The following is a 23,071-nucleotide window of genomic DNA, read 5'->3' on the forward strand; positions in this document are numbered from 1 at the left end:
GCATGTGTACGAAATACGTTAATTATTATGTAATTATGATCGATTACGATAAGTTATCTGTGGCAGTGACCCTAGACGGTCGTACGAAAGCCCTGTATGTGCCTACTATATTTTATAGTTATTACCCGCATTTTAGACATGGAAATGCAAAAAAAAACTTACTAAAATTATCTTCTACATTTTATAGTAATTAGCCGCATTTTAAACATGAAAAAAGCTCATAATTCAGACTAAAATAAAACTAGGAACCTAAGTAAAACTTGCGACATTTAAAAATGACAAGGATGTACAGTCGTAGTACCTACAGCCGTTTCCAAGCTAAGCGCACGCAGACAAACAGGCGCCGTATTACACATTTCGTAGTTTCTCAGATACTAGTGGAGTAAAAATAAATATCTCTGTGTCTTTTCCTCTAAGATCTGGATTTCAGTACTAGATACCTACTTATTATGCAAGGATGTATCGACATTTTGTAGCTTTATAAAATAAAATTATTATACCTTCATAGCTAGGTACTAATTAAAGATTTTATTACCAGCTACTTAAAATGACAATCTTATATCATTAACATGTGTATTTAATTATAAAATGATTAGTACCCTTGTTGATTTTATCACGCAATTATTCCATGTTATTATTTCTATGTATTGTGTAGTTTGTTCTGAACCACCTACCTACTCAAATACAGTTTGATTACAATTACCTAGTACTGGTAATTTATTTTTAGACATGATTTAGGTACTTATTTCATACTTACAAAGTATTGTACCTAGGCAAGTATGTAGGGCCGAGAAGTATGTACCTACCACTTACATTTAAGTAGGATTAGTTAGATATAATTTTATTGCTTTGTTTGATGTACCTATTTAAAATAACAATATTGTTATGATTTAATTTTATTAATTTTATGGGAATTATATTATTTTTTATGTGTTTACAAAAATGTTATTTTTATTTAACTTGTAAGGAATATAAACAAAGTTTTTGCTGTTTTTTTTTCAGGCTGAAATAATTGTTATTTATTTACCTACATAGATATTTATAGTAATAGATTATTGATGTTTTTTTTTAATCAAAAGCTATTTTCTAAGTTTTTCATCCCACATTTTTTTCTATATAATGGCTTTTTAAAATGCAGGATTTTTTTGTTTTGCTTTACTGTTCTCCCTGGTGTTGTTGGAAGGCATACATATACATAGTTCCCGGTCATATAAAATATTAAATATTATATTTTATCTGTCAATTTTAAGAAACTTACCTGAGTACATAGGCGTCGACTTGCTCGCTCTGGGTGAAAGAGATGATCTCACAACGCACTATCTTCAGCACATTCTCCCATTGTTGACTGAAACAATACAAATTTTATAAATACTGAGCAATATTTTTATTTTTAAATGCTTAAAAACTCATAAACTGAATAAACTATATAATATTATTGATTTTAGATGTAACATTTTCTAACTTAGTTTCTCAATTTTTATAATTTCAGGCATTTTAGTTTATACATATATGTATTTTTTTATATCAGGCAATTTTTAAATCTGGGATGTGGGTAAGGAACAAAGATTCTAAACATTGTTTAGTTTACTTTTAAACTAGCTACCTTCTAGCTTAGTAGCAATATATTAATTGTTCATTGTATTACATTGATTGCAGTCACAAAAATTATTTCAAAAAACGCGCGCCCGCCGGGCCCGGCCCTAAAATCACCCTCAAGCCAACCACGGCATCGGATAAACCCGCCTGCATCCAATAGACGAATCAAATATTTAAACAGCTGATTCCAGAACCTTCCATTTCAAGATACTACACAACATACACAAATCTATGAAAGAAATCACTCAAGAAAATATAAACTTCGCGTTTCATAACAGAAATTAATCTACATTTTTATTTTTATGTCTAAATCCAATATATTAAGGTTATACAAACGATAGATTTTACCGGTAACCTCAACCCAAAACAAAAATTACGTAATTATTAACCAGTAATTTACAAGAGGGAAATGAACTTGTGAAAATGCAATACTCACCGAGTGATTTTTCTCAAATCCGCATTTTTCGCCGGTGTAAACCAAATTTCGATGAGCTTTTCAACGCCTTCGAAAAATTGGTCGTTCTTTTCACTATTAGATATTATTTCAGTTTCAGCCATGGCTACTTCTTGTTATTTTTGAGGTTTAAAAGAGCAAAAGTGTTTTATTGGATTTATTCTCACTGAGAACTGAACGCACGAGCGTTTGCAATAGACGTCGGAAGTTGACTGAATCTGAATGAAACGAAATTATTGGCAAAATGCGGGTGAAAGAAGAGATGGATGTATCAACATCTCTTTCTATCAGAGCGAGCGAGCCGGCGCGTGTTTGCGTTCGGAAGCACTGAACTAGAATAAAGAATATGACATTATCGGAACCTTTATATTTTATCGGTAACTATGTATTGCCATGTAAATATAAAATATAGGTATTCAATTATTTACAATGGGGGAAAGTCCCCAAACAAGACTTCATGGTATAAGCAGTTGATTCTAGAAAAATCGTGGGCGTATTCCCCGTTTGCAATGCGCAGTAATGTGGCCAGAATCATTAAACCTTAGAAATAAATAGCTGAGGACAGTGGGATACAAATAGTATTTTTGATTGAAATATTAATAATTTTGTATACCTTGAAAGGTTCTAAGCTCGTCGGCGCGTTTATTTCTTTCATTATAATTTAGTCTTTTATATAATAATCTCAAATTCTATTGGCAACATTATAATGTCAAAGGTCAAATCCCAATACAATATTTTTTCTAACATACATGATTAGCATTAGGGCAACAAAAGGAAACATCTTATTCAAATAATGCATTTTTACTAATAAGCAAATATTATAGTCAAAAAATTTACAACAATTTTATTTTTAAAACAAAAACTAAATAACAAATTGAAAATAATTAATAAACACAAAATGTCATAAATCCTCGAACTCTGCTACTAATCTGTGTAACCGGCCGTCATCAACTTTTCTTACTGCCTTAAACTTTGGTTTAGAAACTGGAATACTGGGCGGAGTATCTATTTCTTTCTCGTCTTCATAAAAATCTTCTATGTTCGGTTCCAAATCTTTTTTTACAGAGGCATTAGTAAATGGTTTTCGTTCCTTTTTACTTTTTACATTGTCTACTTTGGTGTTTAACTCAATGAGGTTTTTGTAAATTTTGTCATTGAATTGAAAGTTTAATTTTTTTGTCATCTGCAAAAAGAAAATTAAGCTATAATAAATAAGTTAGACATGCCATGAAGAAATTAAAATATGACTCTGAGAAAAACTGCAAATAGTATGACTAATTTGTTAAAGTTTAAACCATTTTTGGGACTACTACATTAGAAGACGGTCAGTGGGTCGTCGAAGGGGCAGAGACACTATGGGACTTCCGAATGGAAGTAAAGAAGTTGGTTTTGATCTTGTGTATGAATAATATTAAACAGATTGTACATACTTTAACACACAGCTGTCCTTTATCAACATTCAAATCTTCCGACGAAAGTGGAGGAGCACTTAATTTCTTCATATCTGACAAATAAGTAGCTATCGCTCCGCTGGAACATAATGTTGGCTGGCTCAATTCATTCTCTTTTTGCGAGGAACTTGAAGATTTTTGCGAAGTCGTGTTTGAAGAGGAACCGACATCGTGAACAACTTGTTTTCGCGTCGACGGAGACGGTTTTACTTTGACCTCATAGTTTCTGATCAGCGTCTTCTTAATTTTACTTTCGGAAGCGGCTTTGTTCATGGCTAAATTACAATTTGTTTTGATGTACAACACAAATAATTGTATTTGTTTACCTGAAATTCAAAAGTACGCGACGATGTTTTTCTTGTTTGTTTGACATTTCCATTATGCATTGCGATTGCCATAAGACTAAAAGATAAGATTGCCATTGCTGTGCTGCACACTGATAAAGTTAAAAATTATAACTATTTAATAAAATTGATGAATTACGGACTCACTACTAAAATATGATTATATCATTACAAAATATAAATAAAGTACATAAATCATTTCTGTAAAGCATTTAATCATCTCGATCTCAATCTATCTCCGTTTTCCGAACGACATACAAAATTTCAAGTCAATGTCAAATGGCAAAAACTTCAATAAAAGTCAAAAAGTGAACTCGTCGACGATTAGGACGATTTCAATTTTTCACGATACGAAGTCCTGAAATATAATATTATTTTTATACACTTTTGGACACCTCTTTGAGTGTAAATTTTAATTGAAAATCCATTACTATATCGCAGTACTTTTGCGTAAAAGAATGTCAAACAAATGTGTTGAATTTTCCGTAAGTATTTTCAGTTTTGTACGTGACCGATGTTGAACATGCATTCCATATTTATAAATTAAAATGTTTTTACAGAACCCCGACAATTTGCCAGTGGAAAGTTTGACACTATCGGTTACGAATGCCGGCGTTGTACAGCAAATCAAAGCGTTGGTGAGTATACGCTATACGGCTTATTGACAACACAATATTGTGAAATAGCAGATATATGTTTGGTTAGTAGGGGAACACCCTGTTTTAAGCCTTAGCGCTGATGCCGCCGACATTTTAAACATGTAGATTCTTCATTTGTGTTAGCCATGGTAAGGTTCTTCCCAGTTTTGTGTGGCTATACCATTGTTTTATTGAAGTGCCCTTGAAAATACTATAGGTATATCAAAGTATATTATAGTACTCTTAATACTTATGTACTCTTTGATTACTTAGTTTAATGGATGAGGTCATGATAGGATAGCTAGATACTGTTATTGTTAAACATCAATTAAATGTTTTATATAATCTCAACATCGCTAGTTAGGAATATTTTTTATTTCACATGCAAATCTATTTTCGAAGGATATATTACATTGATAATGTTATTTATCAAAATTATAAGGGTTTCAATATCAACAGGATTTTTATTTATTGCCATTTAAGCTCTTAAACAAAAGCAAAGCAATGTCAAATTCAGAATTGAGATAAAAATTATTATCTTTAGCCATATTATTACAACAGAACAAAAATATTATTTTGATTTTTCAAGAAACGTTTATTACACAAAAATATTATCTTCATAAATATAATGTAATCAAATGATTTGTATTACATCTGTCCACGTATACAAATCATCAAGCACCACAAAAACTACAATCAAACTTTCATGGTGATTCCAGGACCCACATTGGGTGGAGAAGCGTGAGATGACAATATATGAGCGCCCACCATCCGGTAGCACCATAGTACTGGGTGCGGTAGACACATGGAAAGTCAGGATGGAGGGTTTCCTTGAAGATGTTAAGTGGTTATTAAGTTTAGAACATTATAGGTAAGGCTTATGGTACTTAAGGCATGTAATTTTTTTTAAGATGCAGCTCTATAAACACCAAATCTTCTTTATTATATAGCCAATAAGAATAAGCTAGATCCAAGTTAAAAGTATTGTTTAATACTTTCTGTTATAGTTATGGTGCTGAAATGACACATCCCATACTGCATTTTAAGTGCACCTTATAATTATTGTTCTAAAGTGCATCATTTATATAACAATCCTTGTTAATTTTTTTATCAGATTTATTACATGGACTGAAAAAATTATTCAAAATTAACAGTATTGTTTAATATTAGCTGTTGCATAATTTTTATGTAGGCAGGTTGTAAAAGGCTGCAAAGATAGAAAAAAAAGTCAACTACCCTTTTTACTTATCCACAGGTTTTGGAGCACAATCCTCTACCACCCTCAGTGCATGGACTCCTTAGTCTCGTTCCTCCAAGAAGCAGTTCCTCCATACATCCCGCCGCACGAGAGCAAGGATGTTCAGAAGCTGTATGAGGAGATACGAAGAGCTGTGCTCGTTGTGTTCAGTAGGCTGGTTACTAATAAGGAGAGTAAGGTATGGATTTTAACTTTTTTTTTCACTACTAGAAATCTGTACTGATATAAAAAGCTAAAGAGTTTGGTTGTTTCCCATATATCTCAGGAATTACTGAGCCAACTTGAAAATTCCTGCAGTGTTAGATAGCCCATTTATTTTGGAAGAAGAAGATTATAGGCTACTTTTTATCTGGCTTAGTATTTCTCACGGGTTGCTGATGTAACCGTTGGTGTAGGTAAGTAGGTAGTGCTCATGTAGGAATACCTAGTACTTTTATTGGTTTGGTTTGGTAGATAAGTGGATAGTACAGAGGATATGGTATGTTTAGATATTCATAAATATTTATTCACTATTGTTCTTTGTTACCGTTTCGGTTTGTTTTCGCGATACGATGTCCTGAATTGAAGCAAAACTGAAGCGGTTATTCCCCAACCTATGAAGTAAATCATATTGGTTATGAAAAAGTCATATTGGTTATTCCCCCAAATTAAGATATTAACTTACACTAGGCACTAAGCTTATTTACATTGTTGTTGAGTACAATAATGTTCTAGTTTGCTATTCAAACATTTAACTGTTAAACACCTACCTGGTTGGTGCTGTTTACTATGAGAATTACTTTTTCAATTGTAATGGGTAATCAGAAGCTGGAAAGTTTGATAACCGGTGTTACAAAGGGATATTTCGTTGCCTTTATATCTGAGTTGCAGACTTCAGACAGGCAGTCACTCCAAGCACATTTAAAACACTGGTGCTCAGCTGCATCTTGTAAGACAGAAAGCTGATAGTTGGAAAAATAATTCTTAAAAAATCTCCAGTACTACCGTATAAAATATAGCCTATATTACTCAGTAAGAGTGTAACTCTCAAACAATGAAAGAATTTTTCAAACCACTTCTGTAGTTTAGGAGCCTTCAGGGTACAAACAAAATATATCTCCTATTTATTAAATTAGAATAGATAAAATCCATAGAAGATTACTAATCAAACATTTCCCAACAAATTGTTTCAGTCACAATGGATGACCAAAGAATATATGGGGGACATAATCTACAATAAGTTTATATTCACCATACCTATCATATGGGACTTATGTTTAACATACGGGGTAGATAATGGCCGACATGTGGGGAGGGTGCTGGAGTGTGTGTTCGGGCTGCAGCCGAGGTATGAGGGCGATGCTGTGGCTGCGGTGGCGTTTGTTAAAGAGGTATGATGTATTTTAGGCAATTATTTTAAATAATCTTTAATTTGCGCCAGTCGTCTTAATATGGTCAGGTGATGATATAAGCATACCTTTGATGCCATCACTGTGCGGTTTTTAATTTTAAGTATTATTTTGTAAATATTATTAGAAGCTCTTTATAGGCTACTTATTTCAAATGCTATTGAAATAGGCTTGGCGCCGGCGAAATGATCCGCAATTATGAGACAGTGTAAGCTTTGAGACAATAATTGGTCTTAGAAAATATTGAGATGACTAGACAAACTCAGATGGTCTGTTGGTCAGATGTTCATTTTTACATAATTTTATTGAACAATCAACTGTTTGTATGATTGTTTGGTGCAAATCTTTTTTTTTACTATTTAAAGTTACATTAATAAATGAGCTAAAGTAAGTCAAGCTATGTAATTTTTTGTAATAAAACCACCCAATTAACAATAAAATATAATAAAATTATCAATTTCCCATCTTCTAGGCCTTCAAATACATAATCTTACAAGTAAACAAAGACTACGACAGCGAGGAACCGCCGAATCTTCCAGAAACTTTCAAGGGTTTCTCTGAAATCAGACGTCCGTCCAGTTCGAAGGGTACTGACAAACTGACCTTCGAAATACTAAGGGATCTAGTGATACATCTATTGGATACCAGTATGACTATGAGGATATTTTTAGAAGTCTACCCTAAGAGTGTTACTATATTTAGGAAAACGAATTTTGTTATTAGGTGAGTGATAATATGGACATTATTTTTATACATCAAAATTATATTAAAGCAATGAAATTATTGTTATTATAGAATTGATGATTATGAAATCAATTTGGGATGATTCCTTCCTTTAACCGAATTATGGCCATCCATAGTTATATACTAATATTATAAAGAGGTTTTTTGTACCCTAAATACTCCCACAAACTACTGAGTTAAAAAAATCCTTTCACTGCTGGCAAGCTACATTATCCCCGTATGGCTATATTTTATCCAATTACGGGAAGTAATTATCACAAGACGCAGGTAAAAGCTAGTTTTTAAATAAAGCTCTAACTTAATATAACTTTTGTTTCAGTATAGTCCAACTTTACGAATACGGAATACCTCTATTATATGAAAAACTAGAGGAGACGGGTAACCAGACCAGTGTGACGTATACAGAAGTAGAGGGGTACATCGACATGGCTAGAGCTGAGCTTATCGATATATTTAGAGAGGTGCTAGCGGCTTATAAGAGTGCTATCTTTAGTGGGGAGTGAGTATTTTACTTTTTGTAACTTTTGAGTACTTATTAATGAATAGATGGTGAATTATTTGAAAAAGTAAATGGTTTTGGGAGAATGGGATGGAAGGTGCCAACGTTTAGCAACGGATGGCAATCGGCTAATATGATGATGACGATAAATACATATGTTATATAAAAAACATAAAAACCTATAGAGAAAATATTTAGTTTCAACAGTAATATATGTCTATATCATTATAGATGCTTTTTTGATAGTGTTTATAAAAACAATGCTGTGCTGTATATTTTATATGCCTAAGTTATTTCATCTAGTCACCGGACTGATAGTAAACTTGCAAGAAATAGCTCACATAATAAACCTGTTTTTTTCGTTTCCAGAGGCAGTATAGCAAGCCACATAGAAGACTACTTAGCGGTGATGATGGACGGGCTCTCGGAGCGGCTGCTCATCAAGGACTACCACAGCTGCTACCCGGTCCATGATGACCTGGAGATGCTGAAGCAGGCTTATCCGGAAATGTATCCTTTTGTATAAAACATCTTCGTATTTATAGAAACAGTAATTTTTGATGCATTAGTATTGTCCTATCTTTTGACAAGTAACTATATTCTTTGGAATAGTATATCAAATTAAAGGTTATCTTATAGTTGCTTACGGTAACGGTTAGAATGTGTATGCAAGTAGCGTATAGCTTTGCGCATAGAAGCGCAACTAGGTAATGCATAGCATTGCGCAAAGAAGCGCTAGTAGCGCATAGTGTTGCGCAAAAACACTACTTTTGCGCATCAGTGTTGTATGTGTTACCTATCACTGACTTTCATATGCATATACCTACTAATTTTAAACAGTTCTTTCTGTTCATAAGCATAGTTTTTTTAAAGAACCCTGATTTAACGTTTCCTACACATATTAAAATTCTACACAAATATAACCTGAACAAAACATCAGAGACACAGTAAAAACTGATTTCATTCTCCAAGCAATATACTCCAATCTCGACGAGCCCGTGCCAGACCTAGCCCCGCCCCCCGGCCCCGCCCACCAGCAGCTGACCAATGGGCACGCAGACCACGCCCCCGCGCCCGCAGACGCAGAGATACCCGACAATGTTCGGGAAGAGTCGTTGATTAGCGAAGTTAAAGATATTCTACCACATTTAGGAGATGGGTTTATATTGAAATGCTTGCAACACTATGGGTTTAATGCGGAAAGGGTTATTAATAGTATTCTGGAAGATAATTTGGCTCAGCCTTTGAGAGGTAAGTTATTTTAAGTATATAGATATTTATTTATTTGTTATCCCAGTATTATTTGGACTGGCAGCAACGAATATAGGTCCAGTTGAAAATAAGCGTCAGTCACTAGCAATCTGGTATTATGCTGAACTGGACCTATTTGGTTCACTCATATTTCCTTCTTCGTCTTATAATGGATCTTTTATTGAAGGTTAGCCGTCAGTTCGGCATTTTTTTTCTATAATGTGCCAAGCGAAAAAGTGCTCTAAGATCTTTTAAATAAAAACTATGAAAATGGCTCCAAGTACATCCAAGTGCATTACAAAAAAATATATTTTTGATGATCCTAAACCTCCCATTTTTTAATCATCTATTTTCTTTATCTTTTCAGCACTCGACCAGTCCCTACCAATAATCCCCGAAGATCCTTTAGACTCCAAATTCTTAGAAACCGGCATCGCTCGCCTCAACGTCTTCGACGGAGATCAGTTCGACATCATGACGCGAGACGACGTGGATGTGTCCAAGATCCATGTCGGCAAGAAGCGGTCCAAGTACAAGGATCTGAAGGATATGCTCGATGACAAGACTGAGGTTAAGCAGAGGGTTGATATTTATAGCAAGTATAAGTGAGTATTACTGTTACTGTTACAGCCTTTTTATTGTCCCACTACTGGGCACAGGCTTCCTCTCACACGGAGAAGGATTGAGCATTAATCACCACGCTTGCTCAATGCGGGTTGGTGATTTCAGACTATATAGTCAGACTAAGTATATCTTGGACACCAATGGCTGATAAAAAGGTGAAGGAAAACATCTTGAAGTGAGTATTATTTTTATTTAATTGGGTTGCCCGGGTAACTGGGTTGAGGAGGTCAGATAAGGCAGTCGCTCTATGTACAACACTGGTACTCAGCTGCATCCGGTTAGACTGGAAGCCGACCTCAACAAAGTTGGGAAAAGGCTCGGGAGATGATGATGATGAAGTAAGTATTTTTTGTAATTTACTAGTTTAAGTCAGTGGTTTCACCAGTGTTTCGTGGTAAGTATGGATAAAAGCCATCGTTTTCGACGGCGATCAGTTCGACATCATGACGCGAGACGACGTGGATGTGTCCAAGATCCATGTCGGCAAGAAGCGGTCCAAGTACAAGGATCTGAAGGATATGCTCGATGACAAGACTGAGGTTAAGCAGAGGGTTGATATTTATAGCAAGTATAAGTGAGTATTTTTTGTAGGGAAATAGCTGTTTGACGCAGTTTTTTTTAGATTACTGTGACACGCGGTTCTACACGCACAGTTCCAGTACGCAGACAAAATGTATTTAGTTTTTCGATAAATAGGCTATATAAGAGTTTTTCAAGCAAACAAATTCTTTACCTATATGATGTTAGTGTAAATATTAAACTTGTTAAGTACTGTCTTTGTGGTTCCATTGGTCATGTGACTTGTAGTTTAATTATTGTTAAACATAATGATGACGTCCTACACTACGTTTGCCGAGGCGCGGTCTCCACTCTAGAACTCGTTTACCCCAACGGTTATCGGTTCTTCGGCTAATATGGCCAGCCCACTGCCACTTCAGCTTGCTGATTCGGTAGGACGTCCTCAGGCACGGTGGAGTGATGACTTGCGCAAGACGGCTGGCAGGAGCTGGATGCGAGAAGCCGAAAATCGATCTCAGTGGCGTGCACTTGGAGACGCCTATGTCCAGCAGTGGACTGCGATAGGCTGATGATGATGATAATGATGACATTTGGAAACAGAGCTTATAATGTGTTACTTTGAGAGTGGAGAAAAGTTGATATTCTGATATCAAAGCCATTAGCCAATTTTTGTAATTTCAATCATCATCTGAATCATCTGAAAGAATTATCTGAAGTTATTGAACTCACATATTTTTCGCGTAGTTCGCATAAAACAAAGTAGAGATTTCAATATACAAATGTCAACGTTCATCACTACAAACAATACATTTCGACACACAAAAACCAATAGAATTAATACAAAAGGAAAAAAATAATTGCAAAAAAATAGTAATATATAGCGATGAAATTGGACAAAACATGTGTCACAGATTACATCAACATTTAGGTGAGCAGGTAATAAACTATTGTATGCCTGGGGCTACTTATGAACAAATATTAGATAAAATACTAAGCAGTAGTTACTGTCCAACTACTACTCTGGTTGTACTAATTGGGAGAAGAGGAAATGCCACTATTAAATCAGTTATTAAATACTTTGAGTGTTTATCTCAATTAAACGTAGAGAAAATAGTTTTGTATGCTTTTCCCTATGGCAAGGGCTTGTCACAGACAGAAAACAAATATAGACATAAATGCAATCTCAAAATACAAACTATGACATTGTATAATGAAAAATTCAATTTTATTGACTCTAATGTACTCATTAGTAGTAATTATTTTATGACAAAAGATAATTATTATCTTTGTAATTTTTATAAAGAACAAATAGCAAAATCGCTATTTTATTGTATTTATAACAAAGCCAAATGCTTGGCTAACGATACTGCTCCTTTTCAGCAGTCTAGTTTTATTTTTTCACAGAACTTGGAATTAGTTCCAAGTGATTTAAATTCCACCACCAGACAATAGAGTCAATCTCTAGCAATAGTCAATCGATTATTTTGGATTGTGACATAAATACAATTATATCTTCAAATGTACAATTAAATACCGCAAAAAATGTTGTCACTTCTGATCCATCAAACCCTTTGAGTATAAATACTAGAAACAAACAGAATTTGAATATATTCCATCAAAATATTCAAGGTTTGATTGGTAAAGAATTGGAATTGGAGTTGTTCATGAACTGTAATAATATAGATATTTTATGTTTAACTGAGCATTGGCTTAAAGAGCATCAGTTCATGTTTAGCTTCAAGAACCATTGTGTAGGCAGCTCGTACAGCAGAGTAAATATAATACGTGGTGGTTCTCTAATAATTCTTCGCAATACCATTAAATTCAAAGAACGGAAGGATATTGTGAACCTTTCTGTTGAGCGAGTAATTGAGATATCATGCGTTGAGCTTGAGCAGTTCATTGTAATGAGTGTATACAGGCCCCCATGTGCAACATATACAATTTTTGAAAAGCATCTGGAAGATGTATTATTCAAAATTTCTAATAATAATAAAACAGTTGTCGTCTGTGGAGACTTTAATATTAATATACTGGAAAATACTGCTATTGTTAATAATTTTATAACTCTATTTAAATCATACAACTTGTACAGTACATTTCTCGAGCCAACTAGAATAACTAGCACTAGTGCTACATGTATAGACAACATTTTCACAAACTTAAAACCTTTAAATAAACAAATTTTAAATGTGTTGGATTCTGATCACTCTGGTCAATTAGTTATTTTTCCTATGAAAACTAACAGAGGTCTGAGAAAAAATGTAAGTTTTATTCCTGTAAACAAACATCGCTTGGAACAATTTAAAAATAACTTGTTTGAAAAACTGCCTGAACTGCCCTATCATGATAATCCTGATCAAGCTTACAGCCTTTTATTCAACTTAATTAATTGTGAATTTAAAAAAGTTTTTTCTACTAAGTCCATATCTGTTTGTGATCAGGCAACATTTAGTGATTGGGCAACGCCGGGTATTTACAAAAGTAGACAGAAGTTGTTTGAATTATACTATGAAAGATCATTCAATCAAGATGAAACATTTAAACAGTACGTTAAAACTATTCAAAAATATTTAAACGAGCCTGTACCTCCGCAAAATCAGTACACATAAAACAGAAAATAAAAGCTTCTGGAAATAAAATAAAAACCACCTGGAATATAATTAATTCAGAAATAGGCCGATCCACTGTACGGAATCGAGACTTTCACTTAAAATAAACAATGTAGACATTAAGTCAGACTCGGAGGTAGCATCTGAGTTTGAAAATTTTTCACCAATATCCCTATTTTAACAACCAGAACTCTGATGGCATCTTCCAGTTCGGCTCTTACAATACTAAAAAATTGTGTTGCGGAATGTGACAAAGGTTTTGAATTCACGGTTGTCAGCTCTAAGGATATTATTCAAGCGTATAAAGATCTCGATGTAAAAAAGACTGCTGACCTTTGGGGATTGTCAGTTCAGATAATCTCATCGATAATTGAAATAATTTCACCTTATTTAGCAACTGTGTTCAACTCTTGTGTTGCATCAGGTGTTTTTCCTGACTTGATGAAACTTAGTAAAGTAATTCCATTGTTTAAATCTGGTAGTACAACCGATCCATCAAATTTTCGGCCAATTTCAATTTTACCCACTTTGAGTAAAATTTTGAGAAGTTAATATTACGTCAATTGTTGAGCCATTTTAATAGAAACAACTTGTTGCACACTAAACAATTCGGATTTACCAAGGGTCGTTCTACTACGGATGCGGGCGTGGAATTGCTTAAAAATATATTCGAGGCCTGGGAGGATTCGCAGGATGCGCTCGGTATTTTCTGCGACTTGTCCAAGGCTTTTGATTGCGTGCACCATGATATACTCATCAGGAAACTTCACCACTATGGTATCAAAACAAGGCTCTTGACCTTCTGACTTCTTATTTGCATAATAGAATTCAGAGGGTGGATGTCAATGGTAAGAGGTCTTCTGGATCTACGGTCACCATGGGGGTTCCACAGGGTTCAATTCTAGGCCCTTTTTTGTTTCTTATTTATATTAATGACCTCCCTTATCACGTAAGGGATAATCACAAGATTGTGTTGTTTGCCGATGATACTTCACTCGTTTTAAAATCAAGCGCCAACTCGACAATTTTGACGAAGTTAACAATGCACTCTCAAAGGTTGTTCATTGGTTTAATGTCAATAATCTTCTTTTAAATGAATCTAAAACGAAGTTAATTAAATTCTCAACGCCTAACGTAAGGCAGTTACACACCAATGTACAACTAAATGGAGTAGAGTTGAAGCCTGTTGAGTCAACGGTATTTCTTGGTTTGACCGTTGATTCCAAACTCCAATGGGGCCCACATATAGTTAAATTGTCAGGAAGGCTTAGTTCAGCCGCCTATGCTATTAAAAAGATCCGACTTATCACCGATGTGGACACAGCCAGAATAGTTTATTTTAGTTACTTTCATAGTTCAATGACGTATGGGATTCTCCTTTGGGGAAACTGTGCGGATGTTGAAACTATATTTATTCTACAGAAAAGAGCTGTTCGAGCCATTTATAATCTGGGCCCAAAAGTTTCTCTCAGAGAGAAATTCAAAGAAATAAACATTCTGACTGTTGCCTCTCAATATACACTCTTTTGCAAAAAAAACGGGCACCTATGCGAAATCTTAGTTTTACGGACTTTACGTGTATTTCAAAGGGTTTTAATTATTGTAGTATGTTTCTAGCATCAAAAGAGTTAGCCGAGCATGCGTGAGAGTGTATTCTAAATTTGAATTTTGTACAATTGCTAAGAAATTGGTTAAACCTTGTTTTGGACTAATTGCTGGCAGAAAGTTCGTCGGTGTTTTGAAAAGTTTTTGAAGTGATTTTCAACAAAATGATAATGCAGTTTTAATTAATGATTAATGTACTTTTTTGTTAGATCAAAACATTTTTGAAAAACTATGCGTATTTGATAAAATTTTCACCTTGCTCTAAATGGGCTATGCTGATGATTGATGGCAATGTTAAGAGTTTCGGTATTTTAGTGTAAAGCGTTCTATTGTTTAGGTATTGTACCCACGTGTTTTAAAATATCGCTTTTTCATAAATAAACACTATTTAGAAGAGTATCAGTACCTTTGGCTGCGACAAAACCAATTTAAAGTAAGCAGTGCCGATCACAACCCGTTTCCTATCGGACTTTGACATTTTTAAAAGTCTTTAAATTCTACTAAATACAGAAAATAGCGCATAGACTGTGAGCACGAGGTCTTAAAGTCTCGTAATCGCTGATTTTTAAACAACCTCGCCTCTTGGGAAACTCCGTAGACCTCTGAAGATCTATGAGTCTGAGTGTTCAAATAGCGTGTTTTCATCCCACGGACATTTTATTAAATAAACTTGCCTACAATGAGATTTTCTGGCATCTGCAGCACTTTCCTGCTTAAATCATAACAATAATTGGCTATCTGCTCATTTCTTAAGAAACATACGTTTGGCCAATAATTTTGAATTTTGACTCCCTTTCAGCTAAATCGTCGTTTAGTAACCCGATACCTATGGAGTTATCGAGAGCTTCAACGGGGCAATAATTTGACTTTTTAGATAGCTTTAATCCTCCTCATCATTTTTCATGTGGTTAATTTTAACATTTATCCCAAAATTTGGTATTTTTTAAATGTCAAAGTCCGATATGAGACGGGTTGTGATCGGCACTGCTTACTTTAAATTGGTTTTGTCGCAGCCAAAGGTACTGATACTCTTCTAAATAGTGTTTATTTATGAAAAAGCGATATTTTAATACACGTGGGTACAATACCTAAACAATAGAACGCTTTACACTAAAATACCGAAACTCTTAACATTGCCATCAATCATCAGCATAGCCCATTTAGAGCAGGTGAAAATTTTATCAAATACGCATAGTTTTTCAAAAATGTTTTGATCTAACAAAAAAGTACATTAATCATTAATTAAAACTGCATTATCATTTTCTTGAAAATAACTTCAAAAACTTTTCAAAACACCGACGAACTTTCTGCCAGCAATTAGTCCAAAACAAGGTTTAACCAATTTCTTAGCAATTGTACAAAATTCAAATTTAGAATACACTCTCACGCATGCACGGCTAACTCTTTTGATGCTAGAAACATACTACAATCATTAAAACCCTTTGAAATACACGTAAAGTCCATAAAACTAAGATTTCGCATAAGTGCCCGTTTTTTTTGCAAAAGAGTTTATTTTTGAAAATTTAATGTACGTTCGTAAAAACATTTCTAACTTTGTTCAAATGTCTGATGTTCATAGCATAAATACTAGGAATAAACATAATCTCGCTGTACATGCTACTCGCCTCCACAGAGTAAGCAACTCGTTCATGGGTCAATGTATACGCTTTTACAATAAACTTCCCAAAGCAGTTCGTGACTTACCTATCAGGAAATTTAAAAATCATATAAAATCCAAACTCTTGAAAAAAGGATATTACAAAATATCTGATTATTTAAATGATAAAGAAGCTTGGGAATGAGCTGCTCGCTTAGTGAGTGATATCTTTTTAAATGCCTGTGTATTGTTACTTTTGACATTTAAATATTATTATCATCAGATAACTTTTATTAATGACATTCTTTTTATTGACATTTATATGTTATAATTGTATTTTTTTTTTTTTAATTTATTATTATTATTGTGAATGTGAGTATCGTGTATGCGAGCAACATTATATATTCTTATAACATAAATACTGTCTGGCGGGTTTGAGTATTTTTAAATGGCCTACGCAAATGTTCTGCAGATCTGGTATCGTCGTGTGACAGGTCGTTGAGCTCCCTAAGATATGGTTGAGCTACACGACGACTGATGCATGCGTGCCGTCTGTTGGGACTGGTCAGCTCCAGTCTGATGTGGCTCTTTCCTCAAAAGGCCATTCCAGACCGCGTACATGGTGACACTCACACATAATTATTTCATTTATAACATGTTTGGACTTTAAAAGAGACTATGACCCTTGAGTTTGTTTCGGCGTTTCTTCTCAGGGATCAGTCAGTTAGGAAATGCCGGCCTCAGCGTTCTTAAAATGACGTGTAAAAGTGATGTAATGTCCAACTTGCAAAATAAACAATTTCATTTCATTTCATTTCATTTCATTTCATTTCATTTCTTTCCTTCCAGCCTGGTATGCGATGAAGTAGACATGTACTCGGACGAGTATGACGACACGTACGACTCGGACGGCGTGACGCCCAGCGCCGACGCAGACGACTCAAGACGTCCATTCGTCACGCCACGAGCGTTGAGGCAGATCGATAGAAATGAGGCAGAGGTAATTGAAGTAATTTACACAAAGGGAAAAACGGGTTCCTATTCTCGACTTTGTCGTTAATCTGTTCATGTCTTTGGCCGTAAGTTGAAATTTTCACAGATGTACTTCGGTTGCCGCTATGGCAACAAATAATGAAAAGTACCTTGTAGAAATAAGTATTTTAGGAGCTCCTATACACACTAAACGCGATTTTTTGGATCGTTTTATAGATAACCAGCTGTTCCCCGCGATTTCACAACGCATCCAAAGCAAACTTCTTCTCGTACCCGGACAAGATATAGTCTATATTACTCGGGGATAGTTTAGCTTTCCAACAGTATTTTTTCCAAATCGTTTCAGATTTTGTGCCCTAAGTGTACAAACAAACAAAAATATATGTCCTCTTCATTACATTACTACACAAACAAACTTATACCTAATATCTATCTTCCAGGAGGAATCAGACGATGAACCGGAACCTCAAGAAGACGATAAGCCATCCAGCAGTAAAACTCGCATGGACTTCTGCGTCAACCCTGAGGAGTTGCGAGCTCGGAGAGAAGCCAACTACCAGGCCAAGCGGGGCCGGGGGGGAGTACATAGACCTGCACCTGTTCCTAGGTAAGTGAAGCAGCTAGATGGTATTTTTAAGGGTTCCTAAAGTGTCATAATGGGGGTCCTATTATAAACGTGAAGGCTCAGAGAGAAGCTAATTATCAGGGTAAAAAAGGAAGGGGAAAACTGTATAGACTTGCGCCCGTTCCTAGCTAACAGACGGTTTTGGGGAACCTGAAGAGTGTTTTTAGGTTGCCATTATAAAATTTTCACTGTCTTTCTGTCAGTATGTCTGCGTGTATCTCTAACAGATACTTGGTATTAATACTATACAGATGGTGTTTTAAGTACTCACTACTGTAAAAAATTATAATGCGAATCCTACTTGACAAAAAGTAGAAAGAAAAATAATCAGTTTGCAGTTTGCCCTCATACCTTTGAAACAGTATATATCAGTTTTTTTTTTATCTGTTAATATATTATTTTATTGCTTCTTTCAGAAATACGGACGTAACAGGCAAGCCGAAAGGTCAAGGTCAGGACAAAGAAGTTCTTCACAATAGAGACAAGAAAGAGAAACACAAGTCGGCCCGCGCCAACCACAACCGGAGGTCAGGAGCGCAGTGGAAACGCAGTCAGGGGATGATGCCTTCATAATAGAACATCCTGTGATTTAGATCAGCTTGTATAACGGACTACGATTGAACAGCCTGTATAACAGAAGCTGATAGCTCTCTTTAGAGATGGATATAGATTGAACACCCTGTGTAGTAATGATAGTTGGTTTGAACGGCTTGTTTAACGGACATCGATTGAATATCTTGTATAGTGATGATGTATTTTTGAACAGCCTGTATAATGGGCTTCGATTGAACACCCTGTATAGTGATGGTCGTTTTTTGAACAGCTTGTCGGATGTAGATTGAACATCCTGTATAGTAATGGTAGTTTGTATAGTGATGATGTATTTTTAAACAGCCTGTAAAGTGATGATGTATTTTTTTAAAACAGCGTGTATAATGGACATCGATTGAACACCTTATATAATCTCCTTGCACTAATGCACTCACTTATATTATGTTTTTAACACTTATCTCAGAAAAAATAATTAGTTTTAAAACACTTGAATCCTGTTAAAATAACAATCACAGATATATGTTTAGCTTTTCAAAAAGTAAAAAAATAATAATTAAGCCCATGTATTGTGTCAGAATAAAACAAATCCCAACGATCATAGCAATGAATTATACATTAAGTTATGAAATAATATCTGGACTCCTATCTATGTATAATATAAATACATAAAATATGGCAAACAGTCCTCAAATATTTGTTATTTTCTTAAACCAATGACGGCTCGTTATTAAATGCGCAAAATATACATAGCACTATAAACCACACACGTACTGCCACACAGAATTTATTAAATAGGCAACTTAGGCAACTTACAGCAAGTAAATAAGAATCACATACAATTAAGTGCCTATATAGAATTCAATTAATCGTAATAGACAAATATTTAGTCACACGCTAGGAAATATAATTCAGGCTTTACTAAATAGTTATTACGTAATATCATATATCATTTTCCGAGTCTTTTTCCCAAATATGTTGGAGTCGGCTTCCAGTCTAACCGGATTCAGCTGAGTACCAGTGCTTTACAAGGAGCGACTACCTATCTGACCTCCTCAACCCAGTTACCCGGGCATCCCACCCCTTGGTTAGACTAGTGTCAGACTTGCTGGCTACGTAATATCATAAAATAGTATAAAAATCTCATGCCAACAAAGATATTGCAATAAACGCGCAAATTTTGGCTTCAGCACTGCAGAAAAAAATCCCAGTCATGCTATTATCGACTTAATTCTCATTGAAATATAATCTAAAATCTATTGACGTAACTTTCTGTCTAGTATCCGCATCACAGTTGCGTTAATTGATTTTAGGTCTTATTTCAATGAAGATAAAGTTGATAATACTTAATTACATTAAAATCAGCATCAATTACTGATGTATTAATAAAAAGAGGCAAGTCACATTGCCAAAAGTCATATTTTAAGCCTTTTTGCACGGAATGTTGATAAATAAATAGCTTATACCTTATGAATTTTGAAAACGAATCCATATTATAAACAGTAATTGTAATCACTGTGTTCATAATACGTATTCAATAGCAACTTTAATATTTGTATACGCTACAAATAAACATTGTAATATTTTCAAAAATAAAAATGTAATCAATATGTAATACATAGTAATCAAATAATTATAGGAAACTGAAGTTTGCTGAACAGAATTTAATAATTGTCAAATTATAAACAAAAAGTAAGCTGAAAAATCATACAAGGTCTGAAAATATAAGACCTTTCTACAAAACGTGTAAAGCAGTTTTTAAAGAATGTCTTGGAAAATGTATGAAACAAATTACCAATTTATTTAAATCTGGATAGTAAATTATTGCTTGCCGCGATCAGGCTATAGATGGGTGAACGTCTCCTTTATAAATATGGGTTAAATCGTAAAAATATTAATCATGATCTTGATCTCATTCCGGTCATGTTAAATAGAGTAGAGAATTGGTCTATAATTATTTTATATTGAGGGAAAATGCGTCGGCTCATACATTTATGCACTAAAATATTGTTTTGGGCAGATATAAATTCTTTCAAGATTGGCTGTCGAGACCATAAGGTCTAAAAATATTATTTCTATGTACTTATTATTTATATTACACGGTTGTCATATAATTATCAACTTTTAAAGTTATTTAAACATATAAAACAAGGGATATTTTTTAATTACAATACCGTTGATAAGGTAATCAATTATGTATACTTATACTGTAATAATATTTTAAAGAGGTAAAAATTTTTGTTTGTTTGTTTGTACCCGGGCTCCGAAACTACTGAACCGATTTGAAAAATTCTTCCACTGTTTTGAAGCTAGACTATCCCCGAGTAACATAGGCTATATTTTATCCAGATACAGGCAGAAGTTTCAACAAGAAGCGCGTGAAACTGCGGGAAAATAGCTAGCATATAATAATATGCATTATCGAAGACAGCGTGATAAATACTTGTGATTAGAATAACTATGTATATTGTGTAACATAATGTAACTCTTAGTATAAATAGTGGTTTGTTATTTATATTCGCAATGAAGTTGTATTTATTATTTGGTTGTTTTATTCCCTTATAGACCGCTATCTAATATACGAAGTCGCGTTCTAGTTGCAAATGTAGCGTGGCAAGGTATGATGAAACTAATCTATGTCATAGGCCTTTAAGAGGACGAATTGGAATTTTTGGCGCCAAGGATGTCAATTTTTCTCAGTAAATACAAAACGGATCAAAATACAACTTGGTTACCTGAAAGTTCATGATATAAACCTTATTTTGTTAGTTGTAGAAACATGATTAGGTAACTTTTATAACAGAGAAAAATATATCAAACATACCTCTTTTTAAAAAGAGATTCACATATTATGGGCAAACGGGACCGATTAAAGCCTCTTAACTTTTTTAGTAGTTGAGTATATACATACTCTTTAAAATTGTAGTAGGATTTTTTATCAAATTATCATTTCTAAATAATAAAATTACAAAACCATTTTGTCGCTTACGACTTTTAGTTATAAGCTAGCGCGCGTATTGTTATCCTCGCCCCGCTCAGACGCTCCGACCCCTTTTGACGCCTTAGATGCGCGTGCCGGTTATGGAATTATTGTTGACCACTTCCTCGCCTTAAGTGTAGGATGCAGCATACCTACACATCAGCGAAAAAAAGGTTTTTTTAGAGCGTATTAATTTAAAATGAAACCCGAATTAATACACACACAATACACGCTAGAAAATATTAAAATATTCAATTTCAATAATTCACTTATAAGAACTCAATATTCTACAGAACCTTTGTATAGGATTGCAAATAAAACGAAAGGCTCAGCGATTAACTGTCGGCGGTGAATAGTGGAGGTTGAATCGCGCGTGTCCGGAATAGCAATATCTCATCTTTGCGATGCGCTTGCGGCGGTCAGGATGGTATTTGGTGATGAGCGGAGCGGGGAGCAGAGCGATTATTAGGATTAGTGGTTTTTCTTCCTAGACGCAATTGAGTGACTTCCAGCGGTTGTGTGCGTTCGCGCAGCGGAATGTTGTTGAATTTAAAGATTTTAATTATGCAGATAATTAGTGTAAGACGTCCTATAATTGTGTATGGTAAATAAAAATTTGTGTATGCAGCCATTGTGGAGAAATTCACCAAAAACAGATTCCGCTGGGCGAACGTTGGCGAACGTTGTCCTGGCGGAACTTTTTTTAATCCATAGACTTTAGAAGAAAAGAGATGTGTCCGAAAATTAGTGTGTATTTGTGTATAATTGATTATGTATGAATGAAATCAGTGCATGCATAAACTTCGGAGAAATTCAAGTTTCCGCTACGCGAACGTTTGGCCATTAGCTAGTTTTCATATAAAGCGCTTACATAGAGAGCTGTAGATTTTTACATACGTTGTTTTGAATTTGTTTATATTTGTTTAAAAAACAGATTTAGAAAAAGTCGTAGGGTTTAAAAGATAAAAATATAAACGTAAAATACACTTATTAGGTCTTAGTTCTTAAAGTATGCAGTTTGGGGTCTAGATTTTCACGTTTACACAAACCTTGTAAGTGTCTCCAACATGTTGCCAAGTATCAATGATGTTCCGTTAGTAATTAAAAAGTTATAGGATATTTTACCATGAACAGATCACTGTTTACAAAGCAGTCGAATATCACGACGTTCTAAAGGAATTGCATGGTAAAATGTATGTCAATAATTAGTTTAATCATTCAACTATTCACTTGCAAAATTTCATGTTGTTAGATTCAGTAATTAAAGAAAGACAATTATAATACTGACGGAGCATCGAAACCCTACATAATCCGACAAAGTTCGGATAGCTACAAAAAAGCGGC

The 23,071-nt window shown here is 34.5% G+C and overlaps 3 protein-coding genes across 4 annotated transcripts in view; 1 reads left to right on the forward strand and 2 right to left on the reverse strand.

Annotated features, from left to right (window-relative positions):
* LOC110383424 (S-adenosylmethionine decarboxylase proenzyme) overlaps positions 1 to 2,384 on the reverse strand; it is a 35,379-nt gene extending 32,995 nt beyond the window's left edge. The window contains exons 1-2 of one of the 2 annotated variants that reach the window (XM_049848588.2): positions 2,033 to 2,384; positions 1,259 to 1,345 (exon numbers count right to left, since the gene is read on the reverse strand). In XM_049848588.2, coding sequence (XP_049704545.1) covers positions 1,259 to 1,345; positions 2,033 to 2,154 — 209 coding nt within the window. In that variant the 5' untranslated portion in view covers positions 2,155 to 2,384. The remainder of the gene's footprint in view (positions 1 to 1,258; positions 1,346 to 2,032) is intronic. The other variant, XM_049848593.2, reaches the window with a different exon arrangement.
* On the reverse strand, positions 2,238 to 3,887 carry LOC110382787 (uncharacterized). Its single transcript, XM_021343479.3, has 2 exons — positions 3,481 to 3,887; positions 2,238 to 3,233 (listed from the first exon to the last, which is right to left on the reverse strand). The coding sequence occupies exons 1-2, from the start codon at positions 3,772 to 3,774 to the stop codon at positions 2,952 to 2,954; spliced, it is 576 nt and encodes a 191-aa protein (XP_021199154.2). The 5' UTR covers positions 3,775 to 3,887; the 3' UTR covers positions 2,238 to 2,951.
* Positions 3,888 to 4,138: 251 nt separating this feature from the next.
* LOC110382786 (activating signal cointegrator 1 complex subunit 2) lies at positions 4,139 to 19,082 on the forward strand. The gene is made up of 13 exons (XM_064039094.1): positions 4,139 to 4,330; positions 4,406 to 4,483; positions 5,203 to 5,354; positions 5,739 to 5,919; positions 6,914 to 7,111; positions 7,602 to 7,852; positions 8,193 to 8,372; positions 8,742 to 8,882; positions 9,313 to 9,623; positions 9,991 to 10,228; positions 17,430 to 17,580; positions 18,014 to 18,180; positions 18,615 to 19,082. The coding sequence occupies exons 1-13, from the start codon at positions 4,304 to 4,306 to the stop codon at positions 18,769 to 18,771; spliced, it is 2,232 nt and encodes a 743-aa protein (XP_063895164.1). The 5' UTR covers positions 4,139 to 4,303; the 3' UTR covers positions 18,772 to 19,082.
* Positions 19,083 to 23,071: the final 3,989 nt, after the last annotated feature.

The sequence above is a fragment of the Helicoverpa armigera genome, chromosome 18, assembly GCF_030705265.1.
Source record: "Helicoverpa armigera isolate CAAS_96S chromosome 18, ASM3070526v1, whole genome shotgun sequence".
Lineage (NCBI taxonomy): Eukaryota > Metazoa > Arthropoda > Insecta > Lepidoptera > Noctuidae > Helicoverpa > Helicoverpa armigera.